General features: G+C 36.6%; 1 protein-coding gene across 4 annotated transcripts in view; it reads right to left on the minus strand.

Annotated features, from left to right (window-relative positions):
* CNBD1 (cyclic nucleotide binding domain containing 1) overlaps positions 1-22,476 on the minus strand; it is a 409,712-nt gene that overhangs the window by 174,161 nt on the left and 213,075 nt on the right. For all 4 annotated transcript variants that reach the window (XM_070630351.1, XM_070630350.1, XM_070630348.1 and 1 more), the window contains one exon: positions 13,682-13,875. In XM_070630351.1, coding sequence (XP_070486452.1) covers positions 13,682-13,875 — 194 coding nt within the window. The remainder of the gene's footprint in view (positions 1-13,681; positions 13,876-22,476) is intronic.

The following is a 22,476-nucleotide window of genomic DNA, read 5'->3' on the forward strand; positions in this document are numbered from 1 at the left end:
CCTCAGAGTGTGGTACACGTGGAATACATTTTCACTGCTTCACTTTCCAAACAATATTCTTATTGCCTAAGAAGAGCTCAGTCTGATGGTTTGACTCAGCCTTGGTACCCCTGTGACTCTACTCAGCTCCATGAGCATCCCAAGCTCCAGACTCAGATCTCAGACTTTCACCTGGAGCTCTCCGCTTGGATGCATGACTGGCATCTCAAAACCTCACACCCAACAGGCCAAAGTATTTCTTTCCCAGATCCTCTTCCTCCCCAGTCTTCCCGATCTCAATAACTGATGTTACCATCCACCAGTTTTCTCTGTCCAAAATTCCAGAAATGATCGTTGTCTTCTCTTTCATTCACCCTTCACGTCCAACCCATCAGCAAGTCCTGCCAATTTGACACCCAAAATACATCCCATGTCCACTTATGTCTATACATCTCCACTAGAGCAACGCCGTCCAGGCAAGAACCTTCCTCACACTCACTACAAGCAGAGCTTCCTCACTGACTTTCCTGCTTTGCCTCCTGCCCCATGTTATCCAAATCTACTCCACTCTATGCGAAAAGGCCAAAATGACCTTTTCACATTTAAATCATAACTTAGTACTCACATCCATTTTAAAAAGTGCTGGTAAATATTTAAAGCATGGCATTGTCTTTTCATATTTAAACAAGGAACCCAAGAGATATGATTGTTTTTTTCCTTTGAAATACTCGTAGTTTTCACTAAAAAATATTTACTGGAATAGTACCCAAACCAGTGATTCTTTCTCCAGAAATCTTAGTTTTCTAGTCATTATGAATATCAAATGTATATTATTTATGTTATTTACTTTTAGAGAAAAATTTATTAAGGCATTCCTTGGAATGAGAGGAAAAGCTTAATTAAAAAGTGCATCCTTTGACACACAGCAGAGTATTAAAGATGCAGGAAAGTCCATAGGCTCCGATATGAAAATATTAAATTTGCTCTAAAGGTTATAAAGGCTAGCTTTCTTTGGACATGGTGTCAAATTTCAAGAAAACAACAGGAATTAAAAGACACTGGAGAATGATACACACTCTCAAATTAATCTTCCTGAAATTCCAGAAGTTAGCCCTTTCTTCAAGTGGCTAGGATAGTCCCTTTCTACGCTCTCATCAGAGATGAACTCTCAGCTGGCTCTAAAGACTCGCCTGACCTGCCTGGGTGGCCTATCCTGTCTTCTCAGTCAACAGACCGGAAGGTTTCCTCGCTGTCTACGCTCCCTCTCCCTGCCCACCCTGTCTTTCCTACCTGGGATCTTCTCATTCATTCACTTGTTCATTTTCCTAGTCGTCCCCCCATAAACACCTTTATTTTAAATCATCTACGTATCTATGCCGAGCACCACACCTGTGGACAGCAGGTGGCAGGAACACCAACAGACAGACCAACTTCAGGGAGTTCACACTTGAAGGAAAACAAAAACTAAAAACAAACAAAGGAAAGAGTAAGCCACAAGACAAAAACTAACATCACAATCCAGAGGGTCATACAAAATATATCAGGGCACAGGAGAGTGAGAGGAAGCGAAGCTGGATTACTTTCTTGAGGAGGCATGAGAGATGTTGAAGAAACTCCAAAGGAACGTGTCACTCCAGGTGCACAAAGCAGAAGTGTGGGGACGACATAAACCCCCAGTGAACTGCAGGTAGTTTGCATGGCTAGAGAAAGGTGCCCTGGGGGGCTGCTGACAGTCATGAAGGGCCCTGAGAGCCGTGCAAAGGGGTTTGAATGTCATCTTGTAAGCAACTAGAAATGACTGAGCATTTTACGCAAGGGAGCTACACAATCACTTTTGACTTTTACAAAAGTCTCTCTAGCGACAATGTGGATAATGAACGGAGAGGGGTTATAGATTAAATACAAAGATAAGAGGTTATCACAAAGTTTTAACAAGAAATAATGACAGCCGGAAGATAAAAAAATGATACAAGGGGGGCCCTGCCCTATGGCCAAGTGGTTAAATTCTTCATGCTCCTCTTTGGCAGCCCTGGTTCACGGGTTCCAATTCTGGATTCAGACCTACTCCACTCACCAACTGCTGTGGAGGTCTATCACATACAAAACAATACAGGAAGATTGGCACAGATGTTAGCTCAGGATGAATCTTCCCCAGCAAAAAAAATAATAATAATAATTGGTAGAAAGGATGGAATGAAAAACAAAAACACCATTAATGACAATAATAATTGCAGGTAAAAATTGAGTTCTCACAGTATGCTAGGCATTGTTCTCAGTGCTTTATAGAATCTCACTTAATATGAACAATGATCAATGAGGTGAGTATTATTACTAGTTCAATTTGTACAGGTATGGAACCTGAAGTTAAAGTCTCAGTAAGTTGCCCATGTTTTCAGACCATAAAGTGTGATCTACCACCACCCCGTGTGCTCTTAAAAGTGGTGCTATCAGGACCACTGCTTAAGACCACACAGTGTGGGCAGGGCGCAACATAGCTGACAGCCCCTTCATTATATACCATATTCAGCAGAATTCTATAAAATAAGGAGATAGTGCCTCTCTTCTTCATTGATGTATAAACCACCTCTCCTTACAGACATAACTCAAGATCCTTGACTCCATAACGTTTTCCTGGCCAGTCTAACACACAGTGAATTTGCTCTTCCCCCAAATGCCATAGTCCTCCACGTCAGGACCAACTCCCACCTAATCGTGTACCATTCTTGCAACAAGAGTTAGTTTTGTTCCCTATTAAAGACAAGGAGCATTTCTTAACGTTTTATTTCAGCGATCCCATGGCTCCATCACAATGTTGTCAACTAACAGCGTGTGTGCGTGTGTGCGTGCGTGTGTGCGTGTGTGTGTGCCATGTGTGTGCAAGTGCGTGTATGTGCACGTGTGTGCGCGTGTGTGTGCGCTGTGTGTGTGCGCGTGGGTGCCCATGTGCGCGCGCGTTTGTGTGTGTGTGTGTGTGTTGATTTGTATGCCTGCTTGGAGACGTGCTTACCAAAGTCCAAAAACAAAAGGCCAGATCTGAAAGAAAGATGAATAGCATAACATTTACAAGAGCAGGAAGATGGGAAAAAATAAGTATTTTTTGTTTTACTATTGATAAATACTAATTTTGTAAGAATTATCAAGGCAACAAAGCATCCCACCTGCTAAAGGAAAATGTGTAATTAGGCAAGTCAATCATGTTTTATTTTTAGAGATAAAGAGCAAAGTTGCTAAAGAAAAAGTACAAAACTCTCAGGTTAAAGGTTTGAACTTTATTAGTTCAACTGCAGTGATCAAAGGAAGCATTTTCTCCTGTCTAGGATGCTGTCAACTCATCTAACGACTGCTCACATGGGTCATGAGATGCAACCAGGCAACAAAATAAGAGGGCTCCACGCCAAGCACTTACTGTAGAAGGAAGGGTCCAAAACGTTGCTGACAGTTTCCTCATTGCATCTTTCTAGAATCGTCTTTCTCCCTTACCTTCGAGGAGTCCGTCACTGTTCTAGTGCTGCTCCTTGGCTGGCTCCTTGGTGGCTATTTTTCTCCTTACCAAGTGTGGAATTTTCTCAAGATTTGCTCCTTGAATTCAGCTCTTTCTTTCTAATATTGTTTTTCTCAAGGACTTTATTTTTTGGATTGAATATCACATTTCTATTTGGACAATTCCAAAATCTACACCCCTAGTCATTTCGAGATTGCATCATACACCTACTGAAGCTCTTAACACAAAAAAAATTCCTACCTAGTAAGTCCTTAATCAAACTAGTCAAATTAAATGCGAATCTGTAGCATCACACACACATACACACACACACAAAAGCTTTCCTTTTAAAACGACCTTGTTGAAACTGAGATTTTGTGTGGCAAAACCCATAAGGTAAAGAAGTACATTTCAATCATTCACAGATTTTGCCAAATTTGTGTAGGTTTCAAGAAAAACTAAAATTACATGGAAGTTTTCATATAGAAATAAGCAAATAAGAAAAAAATACACATATATATGTAATAGGATGTTGTATGTAAACCTATAATATAAAGAATATTAAATGCAATCTTTCCAGTTATGCCAGGATGTTAAACTTACATTTATATAAATTTAAAGTTATATAAAATTAAATTTACACATATAAAGACTAGATAGGTAGATAGATAGATATTTATATAACAGAGTGCTTTGTGCAGTTTTCCTATTGTCAAAATGACAGAGGTGAGTTGACCTAAAAGAGAGACTGTTATGGTCTCCACTGCCCGAAGCCATGAACAAAAGGTATTAAATAACCCACTACAGGAGACGGCACCCTTCCAGGGAGTTACAGGGGAAGAAGATACAAAGACTGCATTTAGACATTGAATCACAGAAATCACCCGTAGAATTTTACCTCTAATATCCATCCTCTCTTCCCTTCTGATCTGAGCTGAGAGGAGCCCGACAAAGTGGCTAGTGAGCAGAAGAGGATGCAAAGTAAGAAAATGGGAATAAACGGATTTACACACCTTTCCCCACTGAAGAATTATGCCACAATAAGGCACAAGCTGTGCTGCCAAGCATGATGGGTTTGAAATCTTGATATAAAGACAGGAATGGAATTTTTAATATCTAAAAGAACAGGGTTATTTGTTAAGTCTTAGGATGTGACTGAGATTTCATCCAGGGAGCACAGAAGAATAATACTACACAGCTTATTTGAAAGCTTTGGTAGGAAAAAATAATAAAGCTATTTTATAATTTCAGTGTACTGCATCCATCTTTCTCAATACACATTTTTACCAAATGATTTCTTTCCACAGTGCTTCAAATGTTTATTTTTCAAGGAAAACTTCTATTAATAAACAAGAAATTTCTTTTAATAATTATTGAGGGTCTTCAACTTAAAAATTTGCTGTTATAATATTGCTAAATTTTATTATGTCAAAAATACATTTCAATAAATGATAGCAGTATAGTAAAATATATATATCAAATATAATACATAAAGTATAAAATATAGAGTGTGTGTGTGTAGGTGTGTTACCACATACCATTGTACACTGAGATAGCTTTAAGGAAATTTGATTTTCTTTATGATCGTTCTTTGAAAAATTTTGATGGTAATTAGAAAAGATAAAATGAATTAAAGATTTTAAAACTACTTTGAATCTAAGTTGGTGATCTTGTAAAGGAGTGTATAATTTTTTCTCTCTTTTCCTTATATAAAACACTGTAAGATGAACACTTTTTGTTTTAATGTATAAATCAATATCAAGAAAAGCAAAAACGTGAATTCTTTCTATTTTCATTGCACTAATTTTTTTAGTCCAGTTTACGTCTGTGGTGGGGAATAAGTCCAGCAGATGTTTGCAGTGCTAACAATTTTTACTCAGAACTGTAGTTACATCCTGAAAACTTAATTTGATCCTTATGTTTTTTACCTTATATGCATTATACTCAGATGATGCCCACTCGTTTATAAAACTGTTAGGGGATTAAATTGAAGAGGAAAGGTGTTATTACCTTTTTTCTTCTTCTTCGTAATTTGATTCTCTGATGCAGCACAATAAAAAAGTAAATAATGGCAAAGAAGCCAAATAGAGAAAAAAAAAAAACCCTTTGATTATTTGTGAAAAACCACAAAAACATTCCTAAGCACAAATCTTTGGGAGTAGTAATACTTTTATTTTTAAAAGCCCTCTGAAATAAAAACACAGAAAGTCCAGTTACTAAAACTAGGCAAGGAGCAATACGTTTTACAAATATAACTCACGTTTCCTATAGGAGATAGTCAGTGAAGCTAATTTAAGTTTTTAGCATTCTGAAATAAATTTTAGTGAATAATCATATATTTGTCCTTCAGCGGACTTAAACAAAGACAAAAGCTCTAGAGTTGTTAACAAAATTGTCGGCCTTTATTTCTATCCTTTTTTGACAAAGTATTCTATCAGAAATAGAGGAGAATAGGATTTTAGAGCTGTGAACTGCCCACCAGCCAGCTTGCAATAAAAATCCATCACGGCAGTACTGATCGTCTCTGACATGCTGCAGCAGTACAGCTGATAGAACTTTTAATGGTATTGAACAGGGATAGGTATGGGCAGAAGCGAATGTACTAGAAGTTACATCTCAGATCTTTGAGATGTTGGGGGATGAGTAATTATAAGAACCATGGAACAGAATGCCTTTTGCTGGGGATATCAACACCCTGGAGAAAGTCAGTGAAAGTCTGACAGAACTCAATCATCAGCTTAAGGTGAGGTAGGTACCCAAGGGCTCCACGCAGCATATAAAGAAAATCTCCTTTTCTACAGTTGGAAGACAGAAAGAGCTAAAGATTGGGTCCAGTACCAAATTGTAAGGATAGCATAGCTCCACTTAAGGTTGCTTTCACAACCCTAGCAAGTATTCTATTTAACCCTGAAACTTTAAAACCTGGGTACATAAAGCAGCCATCGGTTACAGTGAGGAATATGGAGAATGCATTTAAATAAATGGAGTTTTGGCTCAGGTCTGGTTCACAGTGTCTTCACTGGGTCCACAGACCCACCTCATGGCAATTTCCATGGACCTTAAATTATAATTTGGATGGGTACTTGGTAGAGTTCCCACATTGGTTTCTTGGCCCTCGTGGTGAGAGCCACCAGCAAGGAAGATCAAGTGGAAGCCTCTGAACTTGTTCTCTCCCTACCCTCTTCCAGCTCAGCCAAGATAGTAAATCAGAAAGACACCAGCAAGATGGTAGACTAGGAGGTCGCACTCAACACTTATGCCTCCACAAAAACAAGACTTTAACAGCTATCCACAAATGAAAACCGTTGTGGGAGAGTGTTGGAGCATGATTAAGAAGGCGCAACATCCCAGCGGAACACAAAATACCAAGAAAGCCACTTAGAAAAAGGAATGAAGCCTTTTGCCTGTGTCACTCCATTCCCCAGGCCAGCACAGCTCAGTGCCAAGGTGAGTTCTCTGGTGGGGGGTAAGGGAGAGCAGATGACCCCAGCAGCCTTCACAACTGAGGACCCCACAGCCTTTGCTGCTGAGGCCCTCCACAGTCATCGCCAACGTGGACCCCAGCAGGCAGAGAAAATGGAGCCCATGCTGCTGTGTCTCCCTGGAACTGGAACTACGGTGCACCCCTCAGTGCTGGCAATGCTGCAGCCCCTGTGTCTTGGTGCATGCATGCCCTGGACCCAGCACCACTTTCACACATGCGATCTACTTAGAGGGGAGAGAGAGAAAGGGACAGAAAGCTTACTTAGAGAAATAACAATCCAAAACTTCCCAAGCCCAGAGAAGGAAATAGACATTAACTTGTCACGAAGCCCAAAGAACCCAAGGAGGTTGAATGTAAAGAGGACTACATCTATCCATTATAATTAAATTTTCAAAAGTCAAAGACAGAGAACTTTGAAAGCAACAAGAGCAAAGTAATTCCTCACATTAAAAGCAACTTGCATAAGATTACCAGTGAATTTCTTAGCAGAAACCTTGCAGGCCAGGAGAGAGCGGAATGATATATTCAAAGGACTAAAAGAAAAAACTGCCAATGAAGAATACTATATCTGGCAAAATTATCCTTTAAAAGTGAGAGAGAGATGAAGGCTTTCCCAGACCAGCAAACACTGAGGGAGTTCATCACCCCTAGACCTGCCTTAGAACTGCTAAAAGGATTTCTTCAACTGAACCAAAACCTGCTAAAGAGCAATGTGAAAGCATAACTCTAACTGTTAAAGGCAAATATATAGTCAAATACAGCTAATGTAACATAGTAATGGTGGCATATAAATTTCCTCAAACTCTAATACAAAGTTAAAAGACAAAGTATTCAGAATAAGTATAACCACAAAAAATTGTTAATAGATATACAATACAAAAAGAAGCAAATTCTGACTACAAGTACACAAAGTAAAAGTGTAGAGTTTTGTATGTGATTGAAGTTAAGCTGTTATCAACTTAAATAGACAGATACAGGGTATTTTATGCAAGCCTCGAGGTAACCACAAAGAAAAGCCTATAATATACACAGAAGATAAAAAAATAAAATCGGGGGCTGGCCCCGTGGCCCGGTGGTTAAGTTCGTGCCCTCCATTCCGGTGGCCCAGGGTTTCACAGGTTTGGATCCTGGGCGTCGACATGGCACTGCTCATCAGGCCACGCTGAGGTGGCAGCCGACATAGCACAACCAGAGGGACCTGCAACTACAGTACACAACTATATGCTGGGAAGCTTTGGTGAGAAGAAGAAGAAAAAAAAGTATTGACACAAATCCCTACCAAAAAATATTAATCAAATAACAAAGGAAAACAAGAAGAGAGGAAGGAAGCAAAACAACTAGAAAACAATTAGAAAAACAGATAGAAAACAGTTAACAAAACAGCAATGTATGTCCTCACTTAAGTGTAAATGCATTAAACTTCTGAATGAAAAGACATAGAGTGGCTGAATGGATAAAAAACAACGACCATATAAAGAACACAAGAACCAGTGATATGCTGTCTATAGGAGACTCGCTCTAGATGTAGGGACACACGTGAGAACAGGGGAGTTCCACAGCCCACGTTCAATAGTGGATGGAGCATCCAGGCAGAAAATCAACAGAGAAATACCTGACTCGAACAGCATCTTAGACCAAATGGACGTAACAGTCATACACAGTACTTTCCGCCCAACAGCAGAAGAATATGCATTCTTCTTAAGCACACAAGGAGTATTCTCCAGAATAGATTGCATGTTAGATCACAAAACAAGTCCTCACAAACTTAAGAAGATCAAAATCACGCCAAGTATATTTTCCAACAACAATATGTAACAAGAAGAAAATGGGAAAATTCACAAATATGTGGAAACTAAACAACACACTCTTGACCAACCATTGACTCAAAGAAGAAATCAAGAGGCAATTTAAAAAATATCTCAAGACAAGAAAAAAAGAAACACGCATACCAAACTTTGGAATGTAGTAAAAGCAGTCATAAGAGGGAAGTTTATAGTGGTAAATGCCTATACTAAAAAAGAAAATTTCATGTAAACTAACTTTACACCTAAAAGAACTAGAAAAAGAATAAATGAAGCACAAATTTAGCAGAAGGAAGAAAATAATAAAGATTAGAACAGAAATAAGTCACATAAAGAACAGAAAAACAACAGAAAAAAATTAATAAAACTGAGGGGTTTTTTGAAAAAGATAAAATCGACAAACTCTTAGTCTAAGAAAAAAAGAAGTCTCAAATAGATAAAATCAGAAATGAAAGAGGAGACATTAGAACAGATGGGTCAGAAATAAAAAGGATCATGAGAGACTAATATGAACAATTATATACCAACAAATTGGATAACCTAGAAGAAACGGATAAATTCCTAGAAAGATACATCCTACGAAAAGTAAATCAAGAAAAACTAGAAGCCTGAGCAGATGAATAGCAAATAAGAAAAATGAATCAGTAATAAAAAATCTCCCAGCAAAGAAAAGCCTAGGAGAGAATGACTTCACAAGTAAATTCTACCAAATATTCAAAGAAGAATCAATACTAATCATTGTTAAACTCTTCCAAAAAGTAGGAGAGGGAGCACTTCCAAAGTCATTTTGTGAGGCCAATCTCACCCCGACACTAAAGCCAGACAACGAAACCACAAGAAAACTGTAGTCCAATATCTCTGAGGAACGTAGATACAAAAATACTCAATAAAATGCTAACAAACTGAATTCAACAGTATGCTAAAAGAATTATACACCATGACCAAGTTGGATCTATTCCTGGGATGCAAGAATGTTCAGTATTTGTAAATTAACCAATGCGATGCACCACATTAACAAAGATAAAAACTACATGATCATCTCAACTGATGCAGAAAAAGCATTTGACAAAATTCAACACCCATTCATGATAAACACTCAACAAAATAGCTGTAGAAGGAGTGTACCTCAACACAGTACAGGCTATTATGAAAAGCCCACAGCCAACATCATAACCAATGGAGGAAAAACTGAAAGCTTTTTCTCGAAGATCCAGTACAAGGCAAGGATGCATGCTCTTGCCACTTCTATTCAACATGGTACTAAAGTCCCAGACAGAGCAATTGGAGAAAGAAGAAAGAGAAGGAGGAGGAGGAGGAGGAAGCAAAGGAAGAAGAAGGAAGAGGAAGGGGAGGAGGAGAAAAGAAAGAAAGAAACCACATCCATATTGGAAGAGAGGAAATAAAATTTCTGTTCTCAGATGTACACATGTGATCCCATATGTACAAAACCCCAAAGACTCCACCAAAAACTGTTAGAAATAATAAATGAATCCAGGAATACAAATTTTGCCGCATACAAAATCAGTGGCTTTTCTATACACAAGGAACAAACTACAAAAAGGAAATTAAGAAAACAATTGCATTTATAAGACCAATAAAAAATATAATAAAACATTTAGGAAGAAACTTAACCAAAGAGATGAAAGACATGTACACTGAAAATTATAAAACACTGATGAAGGAAATTAAAGAAGACACAGATAAATGGAGACATCCTGTGTTCATAGATTGGAAAAAATATATACTGACAACAAAACAAACAAAAACAAACAAAACAATAAAACATCTGAAAAAGAAATAAAGAAAACCATCCCATTCATGATAGCATCAAAAACAATAAAATACTTAGGAATAAATTTAACCAAGGAAGTGAAAGCTCTGAACAACAAAAACTGTAAGACTTTGATGAAAGAAATTTAAGAAGACACAAACAAATGGGAAAGTATCTCATGTTCATGGATTGGGCAATTAATATCAATATGTCAATACTACTCAAAGCCCTACATAGATTCAATGCGATCCCTATCAAAATTCCAACAGCATTTTTCACAGAAATAAAAACATCTTAAGATTTGTACAGAACCACTAAAGACCCTGAATAGACAAAGCAATTCTGAGAAAGAAGAACAAAGCTGTAGATACACTTCCTGATTTCAAACTATACTACACAGCTATAATAATTAAAACAGTATGGTACAGGTATAAAAATGGACACATAGACCAATGGAACAGAACAGAGATCTCAAATAAACCCCCACATATACAGTCACCTAACATTTGACAAGAACACTCAATGGGGATAGGATAGTCTCTTCAACAAATAGTGCTGGGAAGACTGGATAACCACAAGAAAAGTGAAATTAGACCCTTACCTTATACCACTCACAAAAATAAACTTGAAATGGATTAAAGACTTAAACATAAGATCTGATATGGTAAAACTAGAAGAAAACACGGGAAAGAAGCTCCTTGACATACAACACCAAAAGCACAAGCAACAAAAGGAAAACTAAACAAGAGGGACTACATCAAACTGAAAACCTTCTCCACAACAGAAGAAACCATCAAGAAAATGAAAAAGCGCCTATGGAACGGCAGAAAACTAGATATCCACATGCAGAACAATGAACACGGACCCTTATCTCACACCATTTATAAAAACCATCTCAAAATGGATTAAAGGCTTAAATGTCAGACCTGAAAACATAAGACTCCTAGAAGAAAATTAGAGAAAAAGCTTCCTGATGTTGATCTGGCCAATGATTTTTTGGATGTGACAACAAAAGCATAGGCAACAAAAGCAAAAATAGACAAGCAAGATTGTGTCAAACCAAAAAGCTTCTGCTGAGCAAAGGAAACAATCAACAGAGTGAACGGCAACCCATGGAATGAGAGAAAATATTTGCAAACCGTATATCTGATGAGGTTAATATTCAAAATATATGAGGAGCTCACACAACGCAATAGCAAAGAAACAAATAATCCCATTAAAAGATGGGAAAAGAACCTAAGTAAACATTTTCTCAAAAGAAGATATGCAAATGGCCCAAAGGTATATGAAAAGGCGTTCAGCATCATAATCATAAGGGAAACACGAATCAAAACCACAGAGACATCACCTCACGCATATGGTAGAATGAATGTTATAAAAAAGATGAAAGTTAAGTGTCGGCAAAGATATGGAAGAAAGAGAATCCTTGTACACGGTGGGAACGTAAATTGGTACAGCCATTATTGAAAACAGTATGGATTTTCTTCAAGAAATTAAAAATAGGACTACTATATAATCCAGCAGTCCCACTCCTGGGTATACACCCAAAGACACGAAATCAGTATCTCAAGATTTCTGCACTCCCATATTCATTGCAGCATTATTCACAATAGTCAAGACAGGGAAACAACTTAAATGTCTATTCATGGATGAATGGGTAAAGAAAATGTGTTATATATATGCAATGGGATATTGTTCAGCCTTTAAAAGAAGGAAATCCTGCCAGTTGTGGAAATGGAGAGCTATTGGTCAAAGGGCACAAAGTTTTCAGTTATGCAAGGTAAGACCTGGAGATCTAACAGGTAGCATAGTGAGCACAGTCAACAATACTGAATTGTACACTTGAAATTTGCTAAGAGGGAAGAACTTTAGTGCTCTCACCACACACACAAAAATGCTAACTATGTGAGATGATGGATATGTTAATTAGCTTGATTGTGGTGATCATTTCACAAGGTATACATATATCAAAACATGAAAACATACATCTTAAATACATACAATTTTTATTTGTTAATTATCCCTCAATAAAGCTGGGGAAAAAAAAACAAACAGTACTACATCCCAGGTAGAATGACAGAGATTAGTATGGTCATCACAGACCTAACGCAGGATTCAGAAGTGGTGGTCCCATCATACTCCCATTTAATTCATGAATTTTTCTCTCAAAAAACAAACAAGTAGATCCTGGAAGATTGCGGTTGGCTACTTCAAAGTCAACCAAGTAGCCACCCTAATTACAGCTGCTGTGCTAACTGTGATAGTTTTTTCTAAAGCAGATTGAAATGGTATCAGGTACATGGTGTGTGGCATTATTTTCCATCCCTATCAGGAAAGAAGATTTAGAAACATTACCTATGTGTGTGTGATTGACAATATACTTTTATGTTCTTGTTTCATTTTTTATCCTTGTTTTTCTTTTCTTGGTTATATCCATCCTCATTCTTCTTGAACTTGAGAATGTTCTAGGTTGTCCTGACTTCAATTCATAGTGTGAAATAATTTGGCTTTAATTGGTTCCTTTGACTCTTTTCTAATCTGAACATTTGACCACTCTGAATCAAAATCTGTTTTTTTAGCCACAATTCTAGTCAAACCAGATCCGACCCCCATGTGGAGTACCCAGAGATAAAGAAAGACATTGAGCTTTTATTTCTCGACCTGTTGATAGTCTTGAAATATGACATATAAGCAAAGGAGTTTCTTTAAATAAGACTTTCTGCTGGTGATGGAATCAACTGCTTAACTGCCTTAGCCTTGCTCTGGATGTAAACAGGAGAAGCACACATTCTTAACTTGATTTAAAAGGCCCTGAGTGATCTGTCTTCTATCTCCCTTTCCTTGAATCACCTGCTCGATCTCCCTTAGCACAACTACCCCCATTCCTCATTCAGTGATTCAACCACATTGGCCTTGTCTCAGTTATCAAATGCCCTACACCACCCCTGGGAGTGGGCAGCGTGTTGTTGAAGGCATCCCTCGTTAAAATTTTTCAACACATTTCAAGTTCAATAGTAATAGCATAATTTTTATTTTTAAAACATATATTATCCTGAATATTTCAGAACTACTAAAGATATCTGGATTTAAATATCTGGAAGAGAGAAAATGTTACAATAATGATACTTTAGTGCTTATGGAAAAAGCAAATATTCATTTCTTACCATTGAGTCACACGAAGGTATGCGCAGCCCAGCAAGGAGAGAGTTTTTGAAGTCTTCATCAAAAACAAAGCTGTGGTAATTCTGAGCTATGAAGGAGGCTTTTGACTCATTTTCTTCCACCAGACTTTTATATACCCGTGTTTGAGGTCTAGCTAGGCCTTTCAGTATTATATAAAATCCATCGTTTGCAATGACTGAAACAAAACAAAACCAAAAAAGATACACTGTCGACTTTATTTCCCAGGCTCTTGGCTACGGATACGACTACCACACATGCTACATTTGTGTTGCTTTAAGCAGATTCCTTTAGCTTAAGCAAGGACAATGACTTTAAGGTACTACCGAGACATTCACAACTAATCTACTGGAATACCAAGAATAACAAAGGCATGTCTACACATTTGCGGCATTCTTTCCTGACAATTATTTATCGTAACCAATCCTCTTATAAAACTGATAGATTCCAGGAAAGAACCACGGTAACACATCACGATTAACAAATTTAAGATGTGAGAAAAATAGCACCAGAATAGCCCTTGAGCATTTTAAAAATTTTACCCTCCCCTCAAAAAGGCCATTCTGCCTGTTTTATGTAAGCAACCATATATACCTACTATTAATTCAGTGGTATTCATTTGTGAGCATTTTGAACGCAACTTAAATCACTTCTAGTTCTTCTGAAGCCTGTCCTTTTGGAGAAGCAGGGCATGAGAAGTGGATGGTGTCTCTCTGTTTCTCAACTGTCTGCATTACTTTATAGAATGGGAGAAAATTATTCAAGTGCTATGAAAAGATCTTTTCTCACACTTTGCTTATTAACTTGCTGTACATAGCAACTTTACAAATTGATTTTCAGGGACAATTGTGCGTCTTTTTTTAATGCTCTAAGGCATGCCAACTGCTTGCCTTCTCTGATTTTTCCTAAACTGAGTTCTTATTAGGAGGCCTTTCTTGGTTGTCATCTGTACACGATGACTACAGGAGAGAGATTTCCAGTCTTCTTTGAAGCAAGGGTTATGTTTGCTTGGATGTCTGAGCTTAAAATAGATTCCTTTCTGGGTGGTACAGTATCACTGCTTATTAAACATCTAAACTGCGTGGCAAGGGCACTGCAGAAACATAGTTTTTTAATAGCTATCAGATAAGCCGTATGAAGACAACATTGTAGTAAGTACTACGTAATGGTAAAAGATGATAAAATTTTGTAAGACTCCTGATGGTTTTGACCAATTACATAGGGGAAGAAAGCAGGTAGGGGAAATGTGTATTCCAATATATACATTTATATTCTCTTTTTAAATAGAGTTAACAGGCACTTCTTAGCATAGAATAAAAGTCGTGAAAAGAAATGCATTGTGTGAAATAACTGTATTGCAAGGGCTGCTGATTGCCTACCCAATATGAATTTTCTGTTTCCTTTACTAACAAAACCACAATTTTATTGGGTGTTGCATGAACCAGTTTAAAAACTACATTTCCCAGACACGCTTACATGTGACATCATTCTTTTTTATAAAACATTGGGAGAATGTTTGCTTTCCAAATGTGAACACCACTCCCCCTTCCTTGCTGCCTAGAACAGGGAGGGACATGCTGTTGCATCTGCATCAACCGTCTCACGACTACGAGGAAAAGGCAAGGAGAATCTCAGAGGTGTCACCCTGACAGCTTCAAACCACCTGTCTTGTGACTCCTCATTATGTAATGTAAATAAATCCCCCAATTTCCGTAAATCAGTGCCCTTTGGTTTTCTATTACTCACAGCTGAACATAATTTCTGTGTGGCCATTGTTGGAATTTCACTTAACTCTAACCATAAAATATGTTCGTCTAAAGTGACGAATGTAACTTTTCTGTTCCTCGGAAGAAAATCTTCCTTTCCCTTCAGGCCTCAGCCCAGAGACGGTGAACTTGACTAAATAATCTGCTTACAAGGCATTAATTTTCACACTTGCATAATAAGAATAGCTTTAATATTAAGGAGGCCCTTAAGGAGTTAAATAAATTTGGAGAATTTGAGAACCATGGACAATATTTTGTTCAGAAAATATCTCATCAACCCTCCAATTATACTTACAAAAAAACCCCAGTCAAATTAAGCTATTGCAGAAGCTGCTCACTCCACTTATCTACAAAGTTGGTGGCTGCACTTGAAATGCAAGGGGGGAACCGTATTGTAAAAGCAAATGTTGGTATTAATATTAGGAAGACACGATTTTAAATGATTTACTATGGATCGATTCTTCTCTCTTTTCAAAATAAGGCGCCATAATGGATCAAGTGCTGGTCCAGGAGGCAGGCGGCTGCAGCCCCACCTTACAGTGCTGGCCCTCGTAAGTCAGCGTAGCATCCCCATTCTCCTTCTCCCTCCCTCTCTTTCTCTCCCCACTCCCTTTCTCTCAATCTATATTTGGTAGGAATATGGTTTCAATTATGGTAAAGTAAGACTATATGTGTGACCCAGATAGGTATCAAGTTTCATTTTAAGCGGAAAAAAAAAAGCACATTTCAAAGTAATAGATGTTAGTTTAAAATGTTTTTTAAAGACGTCAATATATGTGTAACTATGAATACATGTTTATGGTAAAGACAAAAATAAGTCCAGACAGGGATTTGGTAGTATAGTTTTTCACAAGAAAACAAAGTGTAATTTAAAGAGAGCTCATCAAAAAGGATGCTGTTAATTACTGAGCAAAATAAGAGCGCTTGGTTAGAACTGTAACAATATCTTTCCCTAGATTTTCTCCACGAGGTTAACGTGCTTAGACCTTAATAAGTGGTTTGAGTCGCTATTCCTAAAAAAAATGGCTCATTAAGAAACAGCCTTTCTATCTAGATTTCCATAATCTGGAAACACAGCTCTTTCTGTCATCCAAATACGCTAACTGGCCGTGAAGAGTAAGCGCCACATACCAAGCATCAAATATTTGCGGTGACTGTGAAAGGTTCTCTAACACTAATCCTTCTAATAACTCGAATATCATATATCATTAGTCTATTTTCCAGATAGAGAAATTAAGGCTCAGAATGATTAAATAACTTGTCAAAAGTCACAAAGTACCTTAATTTCTGGAGGTTTCAAATATATTTCAACATCTGAAGATACACACACACGTACAAAGCCACAAACACGCATACCCACACAGGAGTGCTCTCTATGTGGGTATGTGTGTGCATTATCTTAAACGTGTATTTCCGCAGTGTAGCATATGTGTACATATAAGTATTTATATACACACACACATATATATACTTATATATATACATAGAAGTTAGTTTTATAGATTTTATAATGGAGGATTGAAAAAATTCTTACTACTTTGTTACAAATTTCAGTTCAGAAATTGACCCTAAATTATTTCCTGAAATTAACATAGCTGGTTTGTTTATGAATCTATCAAAATTAGTTTGGAAGAAATTTGAAAATAAAATCATTTAAAAGAACCTTCAGAAGCATATGCAGAGTGAAATGAACTTCAGAGAAACTTCATACAAATATTTGGAGAGAAAAACAGAAAATCCTCAAACAACAAAAAATAGCATTATAAATTGAGTCTAAAATGAAGAATCAAGAAAAAAATATGAAATATAACAGAAACAGAAAATTCTCAGATCGTATTCAAGTAATATCTAAAATCAGTCCTCAAATATATGGACAAATGATATAAACACCATGAAAAATGAGTTACGCTCTCAAATAATTAAAATACTACTTAGAAATCACAAAGTAGTATTAAATTTATTAATTGTGAGAAAAAAGATGTTTATTAATACTTCAAGATAAATACAAGCTTTTGAAATCTCTAAACTCAAAGAAACAAATAGCATAGGCTCCTAGTTCAAATTTTCAAGATACGCAAAATTATTTCACGTAACTTTCACGAAAAAAGAATACTCCAAGCATCTAGGAAAAATTTGACTATAAGAATTAAAACAATATAGATCAAAGTGGAATTAAATCTTGATTCTCAGACTTTGCAAAAGTAAAGGAATTTAATAAAATGAGGTTGGTTGGACATAATTCTCACAAAATTGTTTATCTAGCCAACTTGCGTAACGTGAAAGGCAAAAGAAATATTTCCACAAGGACTTGCAGAAATTTCCTGGTGCGGGACCTCGTATTTTAAAATATATCTTAACCACACTCGTATTGTGAACAAAAGATGTTCAAAAGAAGAATACTAATAAGGGAAAGTTTAGTTAATCATTTTGGCAGTAACTTTTTAGAAGGTTAAAGGGCAAACACAAAGTTTGATTAAAGGAAAAATGTCTGTGAATTCCTTGCTGGGAATCTCTGGGACACAGAACCTTCAGCTGGAATCAAACTTTCTGAAAGGATTCACCCATTTTGAAGAGCTATAGCTGGGTGAGTGAGATCACACTGTACCTGGTTAATTCTCACGTGGCCTACAGAATTGAGTTCAAGTGTCATCAATCTATGAGGTAAGGCCTTCATGACATCTGCCCAGCTCTCATTTATCCCAGTGAGCACCCCTCCCCAGGGACCTCTCCTCTCAGGATTCTGTCATGGACTGCGTGTTTCCAGTCTCCGCCCCTAGACTGCAGCCTCTTGAGAGGAGGACCTCGGACTCTGACTCAGAGTGTCCAGCCCGCAGCACATTCCCTGGATTATTTTAGGCATTTAGTAAATACTTGTTGAATGAATAAAAGCTTAATTAATGATCCTCTGTTGTATTTCTCTCCAAAGAATCTTACAAAACATCTGGGGAACAACCCATTGTTTTCTTAGAATTTTGTCTATTGAGCAATGAGATAAAACTCCTTGATGGCCTATTTTCTTCTCAGTCCATTAGGTGGGAGCTTAGGGAAATATCGAGAAGTTATGTGCATTTTAAGCCAAGTGATTTAGTTTATGGAGTCCCCGTTATAAGGTCTAATGGTCCCAGAGATAACATAACAAAAGCAATGAATGGACTTTCATAGCTTTTAATATAGTAAGGCATCTTTGGGGATGGGGTTTTGTGTTTAGGGATGGTTTTTCCTCCCTTAAGGTGCCAGGAGTAGTTATTTTAAGGCACGAGCCCAGTAAACTTTTTAGAATATTGATATAACTTGTGGAAGACAATGTACAAGTAGAACTGGATATTTATTTTAAGATTAAAACCCCAAATAAATATTATCATAGAGCTAACTGGAAGGGATGATAAAAAATTTATTTCATTTATTTTGAGCACAGGTCTTCCCTTGGAACAGCCTCTCAATATTGATACTTCTTGTCAAATAGTTGTAGAGATTTCGTAAAGGAAGACTTTATAATTTTACAAATTGTTGGTGATTGTTTTTAATAACCTTAAAACCTATTATTGCTTAATTATTTTACTTAGTTCTTCTTACTAAAAGAAATACTAAGAAAATTTCATATTTCAAATTGCTTATATCTATAACATGCATATTAAGGTCAAAGCCTTTGATTATTTTCAGTAAAAGACTTCATTAATTCATTTAGACTCTACTTTATCTAAAAAGTTATAATAAGTGAGCTTACAAAAATATATACAATATTGCTTTAAAAATCAGTGAAGAAATAGAATGAAGGAACATTGGGTAAGAAAAAATTGAAGGCAAGAAAAAATTAAATTACAAAACAAATTCCATGAAATACTACATATTTGCACGGAGATAATATTGAATAAGGGAACAACTTTTGCTCCATTTTCCTTACTGTTAAAAATTTTTAACACGGTCAGTTACCTGATGTAGCAATTACAAGAGATTTAAAAAACGACTAGAAGTATCAATACTATTGAATGTATTTCTCCTAGAAGTTCTTACAAAAGAAAACAATATAGCATAAACACAACTAAACTTTTCACAAAGCGCATTACTCAAATACCCTATACAAGGGCATGAGCGTATTTCCAAGGACTTAAAAATCACTTCTATACGGGAAGGTCAGAAAGACGGCATCTGGGCATACGACTGTAGGACTAACCCATATAATCCAAAATCACTTTATCTGGAAGGGTGAATGAGCCACCTCTATTTCAGACTATCATTCAACAAGAATTATTTTGTTCTTGAACAAACTTTCAAGGTTATACTGGTTGGAAGTTACCTGCAGGACCGATTGATGCATGTATTCATCTGTCATGGTTCTGTAAATGTGCCTATTCCTGGAAACCACAGTACAGGTCAAATTGTGACAAATCTCTTGGATCAGAACTTTGTGGAAATACTCAAACCTACCCTTCCCCCTCCAGCAGCTCTCAGGAGACTGGCCTTCACGTGGCTGTGGCTGTAAGGCCACAGCTCTCAAGGCCACTGCAGAGCTGGCATCTAGTGTCATGGGAACAGCGAAGGGAAATGCCACAAAACTCACTATTCTTACCAAAATTCCACCATTTTTCTTGAATAAACACTCCTTGAACTGTGGAAGGTCTTTTCCAGAGCTCTGAACAAGATCAGAAAAGACTGATATTGACAGTCTTTGCCCGTCCTTTTATTCCATTTCTGGATTCTTGGAGGTCCTTAACCTGTCATGCCCACAAGTGTTTCTCTGGTTTGTTTATTTTTCCAGCTATTTTAACATCCATTATCTGCAGCTGAACTCCACAAACACTCTTTAGGAAAGGCTGCCCTAAAACACTGAAGACAGCGTTACCTTCAAAAATTTTACCACCTTTCAAATATCAAATTAAAGGTGTCATTTTTCAGTTCTTATCTTGCTTATTTACACAGCAAGACATCTTGTACACGTGGTTTCTGACCATCGTGCCGTATTACATTGTCCAGCTGGCTTCAGATCTATTCCTCAAGCTCCTCTTCTACATAAGGAGCATAGTAACCATACATTTCATACAGTTTTGAGAGTATTAAGCAAGGTAGTAATCATAAATTATTTAGAATCGTGCCAGATCAATAAACATTATATAAAATATATAATTAATATCATTATCTTCATCATTCAAAGAACTCTTCTTCCGTTTTCCAGCCTCTCTCTGTTGCTTTGCTCTGTTTTATTTTTTCGTACAACGTATTTCCTGAAATTATATTATGCTTTCACTTAATGCTTTTTTTCTGTCTCCCATCCTAGAAACTAAGTCCAAAGGACAGTCACTAGCACACAGCAAGCACTCAATACGTGGGCGTTAAATCAATGAATTGATGATTGTATTATTGTAAGAAATGGGAACCAGTTCGACGCAATTTTCTTTCCTAAGCATTCAACACAGGACCACCTTCCCTTTTTTGCATGTGACAAGAGCGTACAAAAAGCATTATTGAAAAATGACTCCTCATGGTTGGGCAAAGCTGCCAACTCTTCTGAACTATGACAATCTAAGAATTAGCCTAGAGAGATTGAACAAGTATTACTTCTACTCTGATTATTTTTTCCAATAAAATCAGGTAGATTTTTAAAAAACTATTAAATTTTACATATAGAGCAGTACAATTATATAAAGCAACCTGAAAAGCAGTTCTTTAGTAATTGAAAATATTTCGGTAACAGAAGTGGAGGAAGTTACGCATGTGGGCTTTCTATTACTAATACACCCACCCCAACTCTTCAGGGCAGCGTTCATGGTGACTGGGGAGCACATGTTCTGATCAGGTGATAAATATTTCAGATATCACCGCTGCTTATAAGTTCAAAAGTAAGATTCAATGGCAATATTAGAGAAATAAGTATGATGGCAAGGGTCTCTGGTATTGTCCTGAGATTGAAGAACCGTTGTTGTTGCATTAATTTTCTCAAAACTTCACAATCGTCTCTTGGATAGGGAAAAGTAGAAATGGGATTGGGTTCTCACAATATGGACAGAGACTGAAAAAGACTTCTGGCCAGCTTCCAAGGATGAATCTTCGAGTCATAAAGAGCACCTAAGCTGCAGTGAAAGCATATATATTCTTTAGGATCAATGCACATTCCTCAAGGCCTCGTTAACAGAGCTGTGGTCTTCATGGTAGGACTAAATATTTTATTATTATAAAATAATATGCTATTCTGAGAGTATATTATTTGAATTATGGTTAATTTATATCTAAAAAAGATGCCCACTACATTTTTCATGAGATTTAGCTACCGTGTTTTCATAATATGTGAAATGAAATTTAAACCAGACAGAAAATCAAGTCTATGCAGCTTAAGGAAATGTTACAAATTTATAATATAAAAATATTTTTCAGAATTAAGAATAAATATAAGATTTTATTCAAATGAGGAGCTATAGTGTTTTTGAGATAGAACTTCATAAAAGTTAGCAGTAAAATGAAAAAATAGAAGAGAAATAACACTGTATGACCTAACGGACTTCAAGTACAGAAAACAATACAGACGATATAGACATAAAAGTAAAACCTCTATATCAATCATTTCATGGGAATGTTTCACCGTTAACATAAAGGCAGTTGTAACGAAATTTTGATCTAGGATCTAATTCTAGATTAGCCACTAAACTGGATTTTCAAGCAAGCTAATTTTAGTTTTCATGAGCTTTATGTTACCACTCGAAAAAAATGCCTCCTGCCCAAGCCATAAAATAAGAGATGCAATGGAAATCTCTTGAGATCATCTGAATTAAGCAAACTAGATCTATGTACCTATATAGCACGTAGAAAGAGACTACTATATGTAATATGTATTATATATAGTATTTTTATTATAGTAATATAAGTAATCCTTTATATAGTAATCTTAATATAGCAAATAAATAATATAGTATTAATATAGTAATCATGTTTTAGTACCATACTCACTTAAACTAGAGATATGCCTATGTGTTATTCAGTTCTTAAAATCATAATATTGCTATCCCTGTTAATATTTTATTGTT

Source organism: Equus przewalskii, chromosome 8 (assembly GCF_037783145.1).
Source record: "Equus przewalskii isolate Varuska chromosome 8, EquPr2, whole genome shotgun sequence".
NCBI classification, from domain to species: Eukaryota; Metazoa; Chordata; class Mammalia; order Perissodactyla; family Equidae; genus Equus; species Equus przewalskii.